The sequence below is a fragment of the Phyllostomus hastatus genome, unplaced genomic scaffold, assembly GCF_019186645.2.
Source record: "Phyllostomus hastatus isolate PE091 unplaced genomic scaffold, TTU_PhHast_1.1 phas_scaffold_182, whole genome shotgun sequence".
Lineage (NCBI taxonomy): Eukaryota > Metazoa > Chordata > Mammalia > Chiroptera > Phyllostomidae > Phyllostomus > Phyllostomus hastatus.
In genome coordinates this window covers 29172151-29186848 of record NW_025334013.1, presented here as the reverse complement: position 1 = coordinate 29186848, position 14698 = coordinate 29172151, and the positions used below count along the sequence as shown (strand labels likewise).

Genomic DNA, 14698 nt, shown 5'->3' with positions numbered 1-14698 from the left:
TTTAGGCAAAAAAAAAAAAAAAAATCTGTCTGGATCTTGGAGGGCCAACATAACCACACCACGCACCATGGTTGGGGCAGCTGAGAGGCTGACTCTCATTGGGCTGGAGTCTGGGCTTGGTCCCAGGGTGGGGGCCTCCTTTACCTGAGTAATTAGGGTCTCCCCCACACGCAGATTAGTGGCCTGAACTGGAGAAGGGCTTGGCCAGAAAGGGAGCACCCACCTAGCCAGAGCCACAGCAGAAAGTCAGTTCCCTCTACACCCACTCCAGCTTTCTGACTTTCCCCAAAGGCTGAAAATGCCCTTACAGGGGTGTCCGACCTATAGCCCAAAGGTCGCATGCAGCCCAGGATGGCTGTGAGTACAGCCCAACACAAAACTGTAAATTTACTGAAGATATTATGAGATTTTTCTTTTGTGATTACATGTCACAATGTATTTAATGTGTGGCCCAAGACAACTCTCTTCTTCCTGTGTGGCCCAGAGATGCCAAAAGGCTGGACACCCCTGAGCCATGCACAAAAAGAAAGTGGAGGATGGACTCAGGCAAGTTCTAAGGGAGACAAACGCTTAAATGAACAAAGCCAGTCTTGTGTGAATGAAGCGAAGTCAGGTGGACGAAGTGATTTGATACTAACCATCAAATTCCAACACTGTTTTGCCAAGAAATCGATGCTGCACTGTAGCACACCTGTATGGCCGACTGCTTTGGCTTAGAGGACTCAAGTGGGAATATGGCAGTGCTCTGCCAAATGTTTTACAATTTCACATGTCTGCTGAAGAAATGGCATGGTTCAATCATTATAAAATTCCCTTGCTATCAATACTTACATGAGGTCATTGGGAAGAGATGAAGGTTTGGATTTCACACAGGACATGAAACCTCCCGAAAGCCTATATATTGAAATATGATGTCTAAAAGACCATGCAGAATTTGAAGCTGATGATGGCACTTCAGTCCTACTTAAATCAAAAATAGCCAGCACTTCGTACTTTGGCGGAAGTGTGAGCAGCTGATTAGACAAGGTGTTCTGGAGCACATCCTGTGGAAACCCCATAGTGAGGCACTGCCGACCTTCCCTGCGGTACAAGGAGCCGAACCCATCCACTCAAACTGCTACACTTCCTTCTCCACCCTCCCTTGCCCCCACCCTCCTTTGGGTGTGTGTTTTGAGAGAAGGGAAGGGAAGGAGAGAGAGCAGGAGAGAAACATGGATTGGTTGCCTCTCCTATGCGCCCGTGTTTCGGTTTATGAACAAAGCTCTAACCAAGTGACCCACACCCACACTGGCCGGGTTCCCTCTTTGGTTTTAAAAGTTACAGATGCTCTTTAATATAACCAGGAATACTTGGCTGAGAATGGTTTGTTGTTTTTCTATAGTACCTCCTCTTTTTTGTAATCTGCATGTATAACTGTAACAATCCTACAGTTACCCTCCCCCCAAAAATCCCTGTCTACCATGTGATTCAGAAAGTTTCCCTAATGACCATGGGAAATGATGGTAGTCTAGACCACAGCCACTCAAAAGTAGCAGTTCTGTGAACTGTTTGAGATGGGTCCCAGAGGACACAAGTTGTGCTACAATGTAAACCACCATTGCCTTTCATTGAGAAAGTCTGGTTATGAAAAAAGAAACAAATGTCAGCTTGAACTAACCTTTGAGACAAGTGCATTTTAAGGGATTTTAGAATAAGACAGGCAAGAACTGGTGATTAATTGGAAGTAAAGAAGGTGACAAAAAGGAAGGTGTCAAGGATGACTAAGACAGATAGCTTCAGAAACCAGTAAGTGGCAGAATAATATCCAAGTTAGCTAGAAAAAATTGATATATTTACCATCACTTGTAACTACCACCCACCTCAAAATCTCCCATCAAATTATAGTATCACTGCCAAGCTCCTAAAAACAGAAAAGTGGTCTATTGGCAATGAAAGAAATTGCAGCAATTAGCTCTAGCTGGTGTGGCTCAGTGGACTAAGTGCGGGCCTGTGAACCAAAAGGTCACCAGTTCGATTCCCAGTCACAGGGTTGCAGGTCCCCAGTTGGGGATGTGTGAGACGCAACCAATCAGTGTATCTCTCACACATTGATGTTTCTCCCCGTCACTTTCTTCCTCCCTTCTCCTCTCTCTAAAAATAAATAAAACCTAACCAGGCAACCTCTCCCTCAGAATTGACTGATGTGGGTGTGACTATTAGTGACCACTGTCTGTCTGTTAGTTGACTATGCTGGATCCCTGCCACTAGAAAAGGATAGGCCAGGGCTCAGAGTATTATCAGATCAGGGAAGAATATGCCAAGTTAGCAGTCCTTTCAGTTTATTGTTCTATCCCCAGAGCCTAGTGCAATGCCTGGCATACAGGATACTCAATACAATTTGGCTGAATAAGTGAGTTCACTGTATGATCTAAGCAAAGCAAACTTGGCATTTAGAACTAATCCTGGCATATAGGATGCTCAATACAATTTTAGCTGAATAAGTGAATTCACTATATGTTTTAAGCAAAGCAAACTTTAGAACTAATCATATTGATACAATTGTTCTCAGGGTGACAAACACTTAACACATCTCAATACTATTTTTCTTTTCTTCTTTGGTAGTAAGGATCTTTTTTTCTTTTTCCCCAAATGCCAGCTTATTTCAGGTATGCAAAGAAACACTAAGGAAAGGAGTTTTGGCGTATTTGGAGCTAGATTTACAAGGGCAGAGAGCACATTTCTATGGATTAACACTCTAAGGACAGCTGGGGACATTTGGTCACTATCTTTTAGGGCTAAATTCTTGGCAATTCTGGGTTGAATAAATGAATCTCTCCATGACTTTCTGCACTGTCAGGTATCTCTGCTGGGCATTAACAAAGCAGTCTATAGTTCTTCATGGCACCGATCACAATTTACAACAGAGAATTTATGTACTTGTTAATGTTTGTTTCCCCTGCAGTCGAGAAGCTCCAGGGAAGTATATATTGTTCTTTGCTGTATCTCTAGCAAACAGCAGTGCCAAGGCGAACTAGGTGTTTAAATATTTGTTGAATAAATGCATGAAAGAGAAATTGCTCTCACAATTTACCACTTATCCTTAATTTTTCACTTTATCAATATCTACACTTTGTTGTTCAAGAGTTTCCATCCTCCTTCATCCACTCACTTTATGAAAAATTGGCCTATTCTATTGTTTGGATTTTTCCTTTGCTTCCAAGAAAGCTGTTTTTGTTTTGTTTTGTTTTTTTAAACCAGTTTTTCACTAGTCTGTTCTTTTCTAGTATTCTTTTTTGATGTTCTTGGAATCTGGAGAGGGGTTCTGGTAGGATTGTAATAGATTTTGGGAAAAAAAAAAGTGTGATTTGATAGCTAAGACTATGGGCTTGAGCTTTAGTTTCTCCCCTATTATGTACCATCAGCTACCACGATGGTGTATGAAAACATGAATGTGCGCTTCAGTAAAATGACAAGGAAGTCATCCACCAGTTGCTTCTGAGTCTATCAAACATCTGGTGACGGCCCTGAGTCTTTGTTTTTCCATAACAAATATCTCCAGGTTCTTTAAATATGTCTCAAACAGTGTGGCTTCAAATTTCTTCGTTTTTTAAATCTTATATCATATACCTAGGAATGAATTTTGGCTGATCTACATTTCAACTTAAAAGGTAGGGGGCCAGAATGGAACACAATGCACAGTTAAACTGACAGGCTTCGAGTTCCCCAGGTTCTGTTTACATGGTTTGGAAGCTTTACCACATCACAGTCAGGAAACCTCCATGACTTTCTCACTTGTGTTGCTGTTAAGATACAACGCCCCCTGCCCCATTCTGTCCTCATGTAGCTGTTTTTTGGGGACACATACAATTATTCCATTAGTCCTATTATATTGGATAAATTCAGTCTATTGTTCTACTGTGAAGCTTAGAGAGCTATTTTGTCTTCTAATAAATCTCTTTCTAGCTTAACTTCCCCACTAATTTGATCAGGATACCATCAAGTCTTATCCAAGTCCCAAGAGGAGAAAGGCAAGGTGAGCACACATTCATTCATCAGCCACCAAGTTTATGGAGAGCTTGCTACATGCCAGCAGTGGGCTAAGTCCTAAGAATACAATGGAAAGCAAAAATTGGCATTCTCTACTCTCATGAAATGTACCCAATGGAGAAAAATAAATAAATAATCACTTGAATGATTGTATTATTGTAAACTGAATACATTCACCAAAGGATAAGAATGTGGTTCTATGATAGCATGTAACCAAGTAACCTACCCCGGGCTAGGATCTTAAGAGAAAGTGACACTGAAGAGTAAGCACTGTTTGTTAAGTGAGGAGGGAAAGAAGGATGAACCAGATGGAGGGTATACATGAGCACTGTGCTATTAGAAAACTTTCTTATTAGTAGTAGGCTGCTTAATTATACTACTATACAGCTTCCATTTCTCCACCTTGTCTCAAAAGTTGTTTTGAACGATGGACTGACTGCCTAAGGCCAAGCTGAAATTTAGGCCAAGCTGAAATAAAATCCACTCTCGAAACCAGGAACATTTGTCTAACTCAAACTTTCTTACAACGTTCCCCCTTACAGGTGATTCTTTAAAATCAACCACCACGTTTTCAAAACATCTCTAAGTTTTCTTCACATTTGAGATGAAATTTACCAGAACCAGAAAATTTAAAAAGATTTAAGCAGCTCAAATGGTAGTTTTCAAAGTGTGATCCAAGGGCCAGCTGCATCAGGAACACCTGAGGTGCTTATTAAAAGGCAGATTCCTGGGCACCACCCCAAACCAAATGAATGAGAGTTGACAGGGTTCAGGAATTTACATTTAACAAGTTCCCCAGGTGATTCTTCCACTTCAATATTTGAGAATCCTTGAGTTAGTTGTGTTCTCACAGCAACCACACACTCATACAGAGCTTCAAGTCCCTAATATTCAATCCCCCTGAGTCTAAAGTGCTTTACTCTCAGTAGTCTGGCAAAGAGAAAGCAGGGTTTTGGAGCCAAGAGATCTGGAAGCAAATCTGGTTCTATTACTTCCTATCTAGGTGAGCTTGGACAAGTTGCTCAATATTTCCAGGCCTGTTTCTTCATTGATAACATGTAGACAAGAACATCTATTTCATAAGGATGTTGTTGCAATTAAATGAGAGTCAGAACAATGATAGAGGAAGCCTGTCATTCTTTGGAACAACTACTGAGGTCTACATACCATTTATAACAAGATGAATAAACCATCATCAGGTACTGCACTGCCTATTATGCATATCGGGGAGAAGGAAACATTCCCATCTCATTACTTTGTTGTTTTTTGTACCTATTGCTCTGTATTTAAGGTACAGTCAAACGCTTGTGCTGTTTTCTGTTAAGGGTCCCATGAAAAATGTAGATTTTTTACCCCTTGAATTGTCTGAAGCCTCCTTACCATTATACATATGACAAAGGCCTGAAATCTAGCATGACCTCAACTGGAATCTTCTCCAGCCTCACCTTGCCCCCATGTCCCAAGTTAGAGTTCCTAGGATCAAACACTTGTTCTGATGCTTATTGGTGTAAAGCCCTGGTGAAGTTACTTAAACTCTGTGCCTTAGTTAACTCATCTGTGAAATGGGGATAATGATAGTACCTATTTCATGGGGATTTTAGAATGATTAGGTGACATTTAGTAAGCACTGTTAGCTATTCTCATTGTCACACTGGACCCACACCAGCAGCTGCCTCCTCTCAGGTCTCTGAAAGCTCTAAGCCCCTTCTCACCTCAGGATTCCCACTATTCTCTTTGCCTATAATGCACTTGGCCTCTTCTCTGGGCCCCTCCTACTCACTCTTAAGGCTTAAATGTCATTCACCTGAAGCAGCTTCCTGATCCACCCCTGCCACCACCACTTAATAAAGTAGGTTAAGAACCCCTGTTAAATACTCATTCACTCTGTATTTTTCCTTTGCAGCACTTATTATAATCCAATGTTTATTTACTCCATTAAAATAGGGAACGCATCTTACACTACTCCACATCCACCTGATAATTAGCACAATTCTGAGTCCATAACAGCACTCAAAATACTTTAAGTATTTGAGGAATGAGTGATTTCTTAAATCTGACTGTGCCCAATCTTTCTCTCTTGAGATTGTCAACAACCTCTACAAGTCAGTCACTTTTCTGCCCAGAGGCAGAAGAGCTCTTCATTCCCTTTACTTCCCGAGATAAAATTTTCAGAAATGCAAATCAAAAACTTAACACACGCTTAGCTGAATGGGACTCCTAAGAGTGTGTTTCAACTCCAAGTTACTTTAGATCTGCACTGTTCAATACGCTAACTACTACTATATGAGGCTACTGAGCATTTATGGTGTTGCTAGTCCAAAATCATATGTGCTAAGTGTAAAATACACATTGGACTTTAGAGATTTGATACAAAGGTTAAATATCTCATCATTTAAAATATTTACTACATGTTGAAATAATATTTCAGAAATATAGGGTTAAATATATTGCTAAAATTTTCACCTTTTTTTTTTTAACTTTTTAAATGTGGCTACTACAAAACTTACATATATGGTTAACATTAGATTTCTATTGGACAGTGCTGTTTTAGACTATTTGCCCAAAAGGTATGTTGTAGTTCCCCATTTTATTTCCTCTCATTTTAATCCATAAAAAATCAGACTCCAATTTTTTTCATGTTTTTCTCAATTCTGATATTTCTAATGTATGGGCTATTCCACCAACCCTATGAACATGTCTGATTATTTTTAAAAAGGCAGTTTCCTAATCTTGGGTTTCATCACATAAAATTGCAAAAAACAAAACCCACAATAACCAAAAAAACAAAACCCTGGAGATTTACTACCCTGTCCCTACTTTATTTTTATACTATAAACATCATGGTTAAGAACACAAGAACTGTCAAGGACACATGGACAAAAACTAGGGGGAGGGTGGTAATGGGAGGGAAGTGGGGAGGGATGGATGGGTGGGCTGGAATGGGAGTAAAAGGGAGAAAACTGTACTTGAACAATGATTAAAATAAAATTAAAAAAAAAAAAAAAGAACACAAGAACTGGAGCCAGACCACCTGTTTTTGGAGCCCTGGCTCTCTATTACTTACTAGCTGTGTAACTTCGTTGCTCTGAATATCTGTGTGTAAGTTTCTACAACTAAAAAATGGGGATGTTAACAGTGTCTACTTCATAGGGATGAGAGCATTAATTGGTATTGGCAAAGTGCTTAGAATGGTGCCTGCTATGCAGTAAGCGTTCAGTAAGTAATGACTACCATTTGTCATCATACAAACCCCTCACCCTTCCCGCCCACTCGTATATTCTCTTATAATACTGGACACCTCTCCTAGTGATGTTGTTCCTCCAGAATTCTGCTACTTCCTAGCTGAGTAGTACTTGGGTAAGGTATTTAATTAACCTCTCTCACTTTTTAGTTTCCTTACATGTAAATGAGAATAGGTATTGCCACTTCCTTGCACAGGTTTGAATAACACAACCTACATTAAGTTCCTTGTGTGGTCATTACGACCTACTATATAACTCAAATGCACTTTCTGGTTTAACACACGTGGTACTCACAACGCACCAGAAGACAGGTATTTTATGAAGTAGGAAACAAGATCTGGGAAGCGAAGACTTGCCCGAAGTTAGCTATCTGTGCAATATTGGAATGAGGTTTCACTCCGAGTCAAATATTTTTTTTCACGAAACTAGAGCTTCTTTCCTTAAGCACGGGTGCTAGAAATAAATTATTTCATGATGTTTAGGGGATTCCAATGTTTGCAGAAGCGCAAGAAACCGGCAAAGTTAGTCTATCGCCCTGTTTCCTGCTGAAACTGCGATATAAAATCAAAACACTAGGTTTTGTTAATGCCATTATTAGGTCAAAGTATCCAAGAGCCCTAAAGTCGGCGACATGGATGAAATTTCAGTAAATAAAACAAAGCAACGAGATTCTCCTCCAGCCCCCCAAGGAAACTGGGGACCTCAGTTAAGGAGGTTCAATTGAACCGGGCCTTAGGGGCTGAGCCGGTTCCCGCCCAGGCTGCGCGGCCCAGTCGCCTCCAGACCCGAAGGAGGCCGCGGCCGCGCTGCGCCCGCCCGCCCCTCACCTCCGGCTCCGGGCGCTCCGAGGCCATCCCACAGAGCTCCGGCGCAGGCCCGGCCCAGAGAAGAGGTTCCACTCGTGACCCCTGACCCGGCTACCTCGCACCTGGCACAAACCGGAAATAAATGGGCGGGACGAGTTACGAGCTCTCTGATTGGTGGAAGGAGCCCTCTCGGAGGACTCGCTTACTGGGAAACCGGAAGAGGAGGTTGCTGCTGCCGGCACTGCCCCCGCTATGCAGGTGAGTGCAGTTTTGGGGCTATTGATTGCCAATTAGTTTCAGAGTACTAGCTGGAGAGTGGTTGCGTGAGGAGAGATTAGAAGTTGGGGCTGAGAGGAGGGGGCAGAGCCAGCGGCTGGCGCTTAAGGGAACGTAGTGTGGAGGGGCAAGGCCTACTGGATAGGAGAGGCGGACATCTGATGGGTTGGGGGCCCTGCTGACTGGAGACAGGCTGCCGCTAAATCGAGAGGTAGGAAGCAGCATTGATTTGCTGGAGTGTGGGGAAGAATCAGGTTGTAATTTGGGAAGGCTGAGATGTAATCTAAGGAAGACGGCTCAAGAAAGTGGCGCGTTGGCTCGGGCCCCGGCCTCGGCTGTGGGATGGATGCCGTTGGATGTAGAAATGACAGGGAATTTGTAATTGGAGAGACGCTCGAGGTGAAGAAATGGTGGGACCACACTGGCTAAAACCTCAACTAATTATAATCTGAGGCCGTGGGTAGAACCCAGGATCAGGGCTCCTGCCCTGCACATTGGCGAGTTTGCAAAACTGTTTCACAATCTGTGCCCGATAGTTGCTAAGGATGAAAATATGAAGTAAAACTGGAGGTCACAGATGGAAAGAAACTGCTTTGCAGACATCTGCCCCCCCGCCCCCCTCCCCGCGTTTTCAGTTGCCTACTGCTTAGGACATGTGAATTTTTTTTGGTTTGTTTTTCATTTGTCGTTTAATTTCTTGCCCCTGTAGTCTGTCAGTAAATGTCTGTAGGTTGACTAAGCCTGTGAAAGGAGCACAGGAATATTGGCACAGAGATAAAATGGTTGCAGATTAATTCATCAAGGAGGAGGTTGAAACAGCAAATGCTGAAGGCAAATGAAGTGGCGGGGCGGGGGATGTGTGGCACAAGGCCAGCATTCAGAGAAACCTTCATGTGTTGGTAGATTTCTCACAGATTGTGTGCCACTGACAAGAACAGCCCAGCTCAGAAGGCAAGTTCTAGGACAGAAGGGTACATATGCTGCAGAGGTACACAGAAAGATAATGAACCCGAGGCATTTAGGTCTGGAGAAAAGTTCTCGGTGAGAGAGAACAGTGTACTTCACACAGAAGAAACAGGCATGCGTGAGGAGGTGGTGAGAGAAAGGAATCAGCCGGTAGGAGGAACTGAAATCAGGTGAACGGGTTGAAAGGTCCAAGGGTTGACGCTGTCTGTAACCCAAATACCGAAGATGCAAGACAACCTGGCTCTCTCGTGCCAATCCTGTGTTACCCGACTAATGTTGCACGCTGCCCTCCTGTGTGTGTATGTCATACTCGCACACTCAGCTGGGTAATCGACCTGTTCCTACTGGTGCAGAGGGAGGAGAAGCAGCTTGAGGCGTCGTTGGATGCACTGCTGAGTCAAGTGGCTGACCTGAAGAACTCACTGGGGAGTTTCATTTACAAGTTAGAGAACGAGTATGACCGGCTGACCTGGTAAGAGTGGCCAGGGCGACCTGGGGAGGGCTCCGTGGACGGGGGACAGGGCCTCCTGGTGGACAGCATCTCCAGTGGTGTAACCATTTATCAGTTTGCAAACATCTTATGATGTGTTAAGAGCTGGGTTGCCTAATATTTAACAAGTGAAATGTAGCTTAGGGCCTCCCCGGCAAAGACGTAGAGAAGCGCACAGTTTCCCAACCTAGGTTCTTTCTACTTTTGATTCTTACCCTTCCACCTCACTGGGAAGAGACCCTTCCTCAGTGGGTCCTCCCGCTATAGTAGGAATACAACAGCCACACCGGATCTCTTGCCATAGATATTGGTGAGTCTTTTAAGTCCAACCTACACTGGAAGTATGGATTCTATTTCTAGGCTGGAAAGGAGGCTTTTACTCAGTTTCTGAATTTTTAGCAATAACAGTGTAGCCACGGTTCTTATTTTGCCACCATTACTCACCCCATTTGGATACTGAACTGCCTGTTTTCTCCATCTGTGTCAGAAGCTGAAAGCGTGTCCCTCTTCCCTAACCTCACAATCCCTGTAAGCCAGTCTGGTTCCCACCCAGTCAAGCCATAGGGCTGTGAGTCTTTGGGGGAGTAAATATGGGCATTCCTGATCTGAAGGACTCCTTTGAGAATACTGGGAACATTCTGATACCTTCTTACTACCACCAGGCCCTCTGTCCTGGACAGCTTTGCCTTGCTCTCTGGACAACTGAACACTCTGAACAAGGTCTTGAAGCATGAAAAGACACCATTGTTCCGTAACCAGGTCATCATCCCTCTGGTGTTGTCCCCAGACCGTGATGAAGATCTCATGGTAAGAGGGGAAGAAAGGTACAACTTGGGAGATGAAGTTCTTAGATGAGGACCTAGAGCACAATTGTTGGTTGGTTATTCTAGAACTTCTGAATGTGGAGTAGTGTGTGGCAATGAAAAGTGAGGGCTGCCTCTTGGAGGTCTTGCTTTCTGTCCTTCTGGAGTTGGGGAGCTATTCCCAAATAAACCTGAGGACTATGTCACCAAGACAGAGACCTTTCTCCTCGAATACCTGTCTCAAGCAAAAGTATGTTCTTATGTGACTTTGTATATTTCAGTGTTTGATAAAAAATAGTAGAGAGATTTGCTCCTATGTCTGGTAGATATAGAGGTGTAAGGAGACAGAAACAAAGAATGAGGAGTATAGGAATAAGGGGTAGAGTGTCCTAGATGATCAGGGAAGCTAAATGTTATAAGTCTTAGGCTGTGTTTACCCTGAAAATGCACTGTTTGCCTATGGCAGGAACTACAAGATATATCAGGCCAGATTGAATCTTCTTGGAATGCATAGGAGGCTTAATAAAGTCTGTGTTTTATAGCGGCAGACTGAAGGACGAGTACCTGTTTTCAGCCATGAGGTGGTCCCTGACCATCTGAGAACCAAGCCTGACCCTGAGGTCGAAGAACAAGAGAAGCAGCTGACAACAGATGCTGCCCGCATTGGTGCTGATGTGGCTCAGGTCGGGCCAATTCATGCCCTGCTGCCCCCGACTCCCCACATCTCATCATGAGAAACTAGGCATTACCATTGCTGCTTGCATGTAAATTGCCCCTAGAAGAACACAAGAAAGCAACTTCCCCACAATCACTTCTTACTTACCCTAATCTCTTCACCAATTTTTGTGTTACAGAAGCAGATCCAGAGCTTGAATAAAATGTGCTCAAACCTTCTGGAGAAAATCAGCAAAGAGGAACGAGAGTCAGAGAGTGGAGGTATGGAGGGATCAGTGGCAAAGTGGAGAAGGAAAGAGGAATGAGAAGAATAATCTTTTTTATTTAAGGCCAGCCCTGGAGCAGGTGGAGGAAATGGGTGAAAAAACTCTGAAATGGTTATGGGGGGGTCCTCTGGCTCCTCCTTTGGGCCAGCAGGGAGTCTAGATGCTATTGAAGTCAGAACTCCAAGCTCTGGTACTCATATGGGTTTTCATATTGCTGCGTTCAGTCCAGGGCCAGAGGTACACCTCAGGGTCCTCACCCACCTTTTTCTTCAGGTCTCCGGCCAAACAAACAGACCTTTAACCCTGCAGACACCAATGCCTTGGTGGCAGCTGTTGCCTTTGGAAAAGGATTGTCTAATTGGAGACCTTCAGGCAGCAGTGGACCTGGCCAACCAAGCCAGCCAGGAACTGGAACAATCCTTTCAGGAACCTCAGGGTTACAGCAGGTGCAGATAACAGGTGCTCCAAGCCAGCAGCAGTCAATGCTCAGTGGGGTGCAAATGGCTCAAGCAGGTCAACCAGGTAAGGTGGCAGGGATTGACATGGTGACAGACCTTGAACAGGGAAGTAGGAGTAAGTAGAATTGTCTGTGCCTCCAGCATCCCCAGAACTGGAGATTTTCTCCTATTCTCCTGGGCTGTGACCCAGAAAACAATTTTTAGGAGAAAAATTTTCATTTTGAGACTAACAAACACCAAGAGAATGAAGAATAACTTTGAATAGCAGAAACTGCTCTCACCTCCAACCCCCTCTCAAACCTCTGTCTCAACTACCCTTCTCTTCCATTTACTCTGGATATTTGGTGTGTTGCCAGGGTTTTTTCTTAGAGAAACTGATGGTCAAACCTTAATTAAGACCATTTGGTAGGTGGGTTGGGAACTGATAAGCAGTCAAGTTTCCCGGTGCTCCATGAATTCTTTTCTCTGTGTCCTATGTCTCCTGCTCATTTTGAGTAATGACAAGAGCAGTCTGGAGGAGTTCAGATGCAAGTAACTAGAAGGGATATTTTCTTCCAAGCTGCTTGAGGAAAGGGTCAATTAAAATAAAAGAGAACAGCCCCGGCTAGTGTAACCAGCCTGTGAACTGAAAGGTTGCCGGTTCATTTCCCGGTCAGGGCACATACCTGGGTTGTGGGCCAGGTCCTTGGTTGGGGGCCGTGTGAGAGGCAACCGATATCTCTCACACACTGATGTTTCTCTCCCTCTCTTTCTTCCTCCCTTTCCCTCTCTCTAAAAGTAAACAAATAAAGTCTTTATAAGAGAGAGAAAACATACTTTTACCCATGACATTAAATGAAGGTTACACAAGCTTAGCTGTTTTTTCTAGGAGTAGGTGAGTAGGAGTCTGATCCTCCCCACTGCCCACCCCCTCAGTCCTCTCCTTCTAGACACCTTCAGGGAGAGGTCTGAGTGAGGAACCGCACCTCTGAGGTTTGCCATCCAAGGTCAGATGCCACAGAGGTGCTGAGATGATTGAGGGGGTGGCAGAAGGAAACACGAGAGACCACATTTCTGACTGATCATAAAAGTCTTACCATGCTTCCGGTGTCTGTCTTCATATTCCTTGCAGGGAAAATGCCAGGTGGGATAAAAACCAACATCAAGTCTGCTTCAATGCATCCCTACCAGCGGTGAGTGTGGCCGGCAACCTCCACAGCCAGGTGTTCTTTGCAGAGTTGGGCAGTGAAATTGCCTTTTGCCCAAAGCTGACCTAGATGAGCGCGATGAGAGAATATGGGCTTTCAGCAACAGACAAATCCCAGCTCCACCACTGACCAGCTGTATGACCTTGCAAGTGGCCTAATTTTTCTAAGCCTGTTTCCTTATTTGTACATAGTGATAATACCTACCTCATAGGGTTGTTATGAGGATTAAAATGAGAAAATGAATGTGAAACACTAAGCGCAGTGTATGAAATAATTGGCATTCAATAAATAACAGTTTCTATAGCCACTTCTCCCTGCTGCCCTCCTCAGTCCTTGGTCCAGAACTAACCCTGGTTTGACAGTGCTTCATGCCATGGGTGAGCTGATGAACACGAGATCATGGACCTCTCAAAAAAGCCTGTGCTTATTTTGTGCTGCTACAAACCGTGTCAGGCTCTGTGTCCTTAGAGGCTCACTGTCTCTGCCCAGGTTCCATCCTGGCCATCTCCAAGCTCTAGGCAATGAGGCTTCTGGGCTCAATGAACTCTCCCTGCGGCTCTGGTGCAGCTCGGGCCAGCTGTGCTCTCCATTCTCTCAGAAGCCAATTCAGCCCTTACCTGGGAAGTAGTCACAAAGTCTGCTATCGTTTATCGTGCCCTGCACACATGAAGGAGGATGTCAAAGGCCCAGCAGGTGGGGGCTTCCCCAAGAAGTGGCTCTACCAGTAGGACTGTGTAAGAAAGGTGTTCTTTTTTGTTTGTTTGTTTTTGTTTGTTTGTTTTTAGCATTTGAAAAAAAGCCCTTTCCAGGCTAATTTTTCATACTTTGGAGGAAGAAGGGAATTTTACTGCACCCTGTCTTTCATCAGGGTTTAGTTATCCTTGTCATATGCCCCGTTCCTAGGTCCAGCCAGGATGGCTTTCCTCCAGTCCGCTGAGCCTGCGCCTCAAGTAAGAGCCAGATGGGCGGTGGGGGAGGGCAGCCTCCAGTACCTTTGCTTGCTTTCCTGAAGCTGAAGAGCAGAGTGAGTTTGGGCCTCCAGTCTAAGCTGCCTTTCTTAGTACTTCCTTGTGCGCAAGGGCAGGGGTTAAGTCAACAGAAGTGAGTCAAAAGATTTCTCTGAATTAAGTTATTTAAATGTTGATGGTCACTATGTTGGTCTTATCTGACAGCAATTTATGGAAGAGCTATAGAGGGACCAGAGACCATATATCAGAGACTTGCAAGGTTGCTGCAAGGCACTTCTAATTTGTTCTCCCTAAAAAGTTTCATCTTTGATTAGCTTTGGTCTGAAAGTCCTAAGGTGTGAGGAGAGCCTACTCATCCCCTTCAGCTGCCTGTTTCTGTTCTCTCATCACATTGCTTGTACTTGGGCATTTGTTCGGTGCCAGGCAGAATTATGCCAGGCTGTGGCAGCAAAGGACTGCAAAAGTGGTCCCAGATGTCACAGCCATTCTTGTTCCATAAGGACAAGAAATCCACAGAGCACACTAACCATGTTAC

General features: G+C 44.1%; 2 protein-coding genes and 1 pseudogene across 4 annotated transcripts in view; 2 read left to right on the top strand and 1 right to left on the bottom strand.

Annotated features, from left to right (window-relative positions):
* Positions 1–8203, bottom strand: part of SZT2 (SZT2 subunit of KICSTOR complex) — a 50708-nt gene extending 42505 nt beyond the window's left edge. For all 3 annotated transcript variants that reach the window (XR_006787934.1, XM_045858475.1, XM_045858476.1), the window contains exon 1: positions 8096–8203. Coding sequence is in view for 2 of the 3 variants with exons in the window: in XM_045858475.1 (XP_045714431.1) it covers positions 8096–8122 (27 nt within the window). In the remaining variant the exon portion in view is untranslated. The remainder of the gene's footprint in view (positions 1–8095) is intronic.
* On the top strand, positions 515–3478 carry LOC123831642 (annotated as a pseudogene).
* A 67-nt stretch (positions 8204–8270) lies between the features above and the next one.
* Positions 8271–13506, top strand: MED8 (mediator complex subunit 8). The gene is made up of 7 exons (XM_045860058.1): positions 8271–8332; positions 9670–9788; positions 10469–10613; positions 11152–11292; positions 11464–11545; positions 11824–12072; positions 13120–13506. The coding sequence occupies exons 1-7, from the start codon at positions 8327–8329 to the stop codon at positions 13182–13184; spliced, it is 807 nt and encodes a 268-aa protein (XP_045716014.1). The 5' UTR covers positions 8271–8326; the 3' UTR covers positions 13185–13506.
* The last annotated feature ends 1192 nt before the right edge of the window (positions 13507–14698 follow it).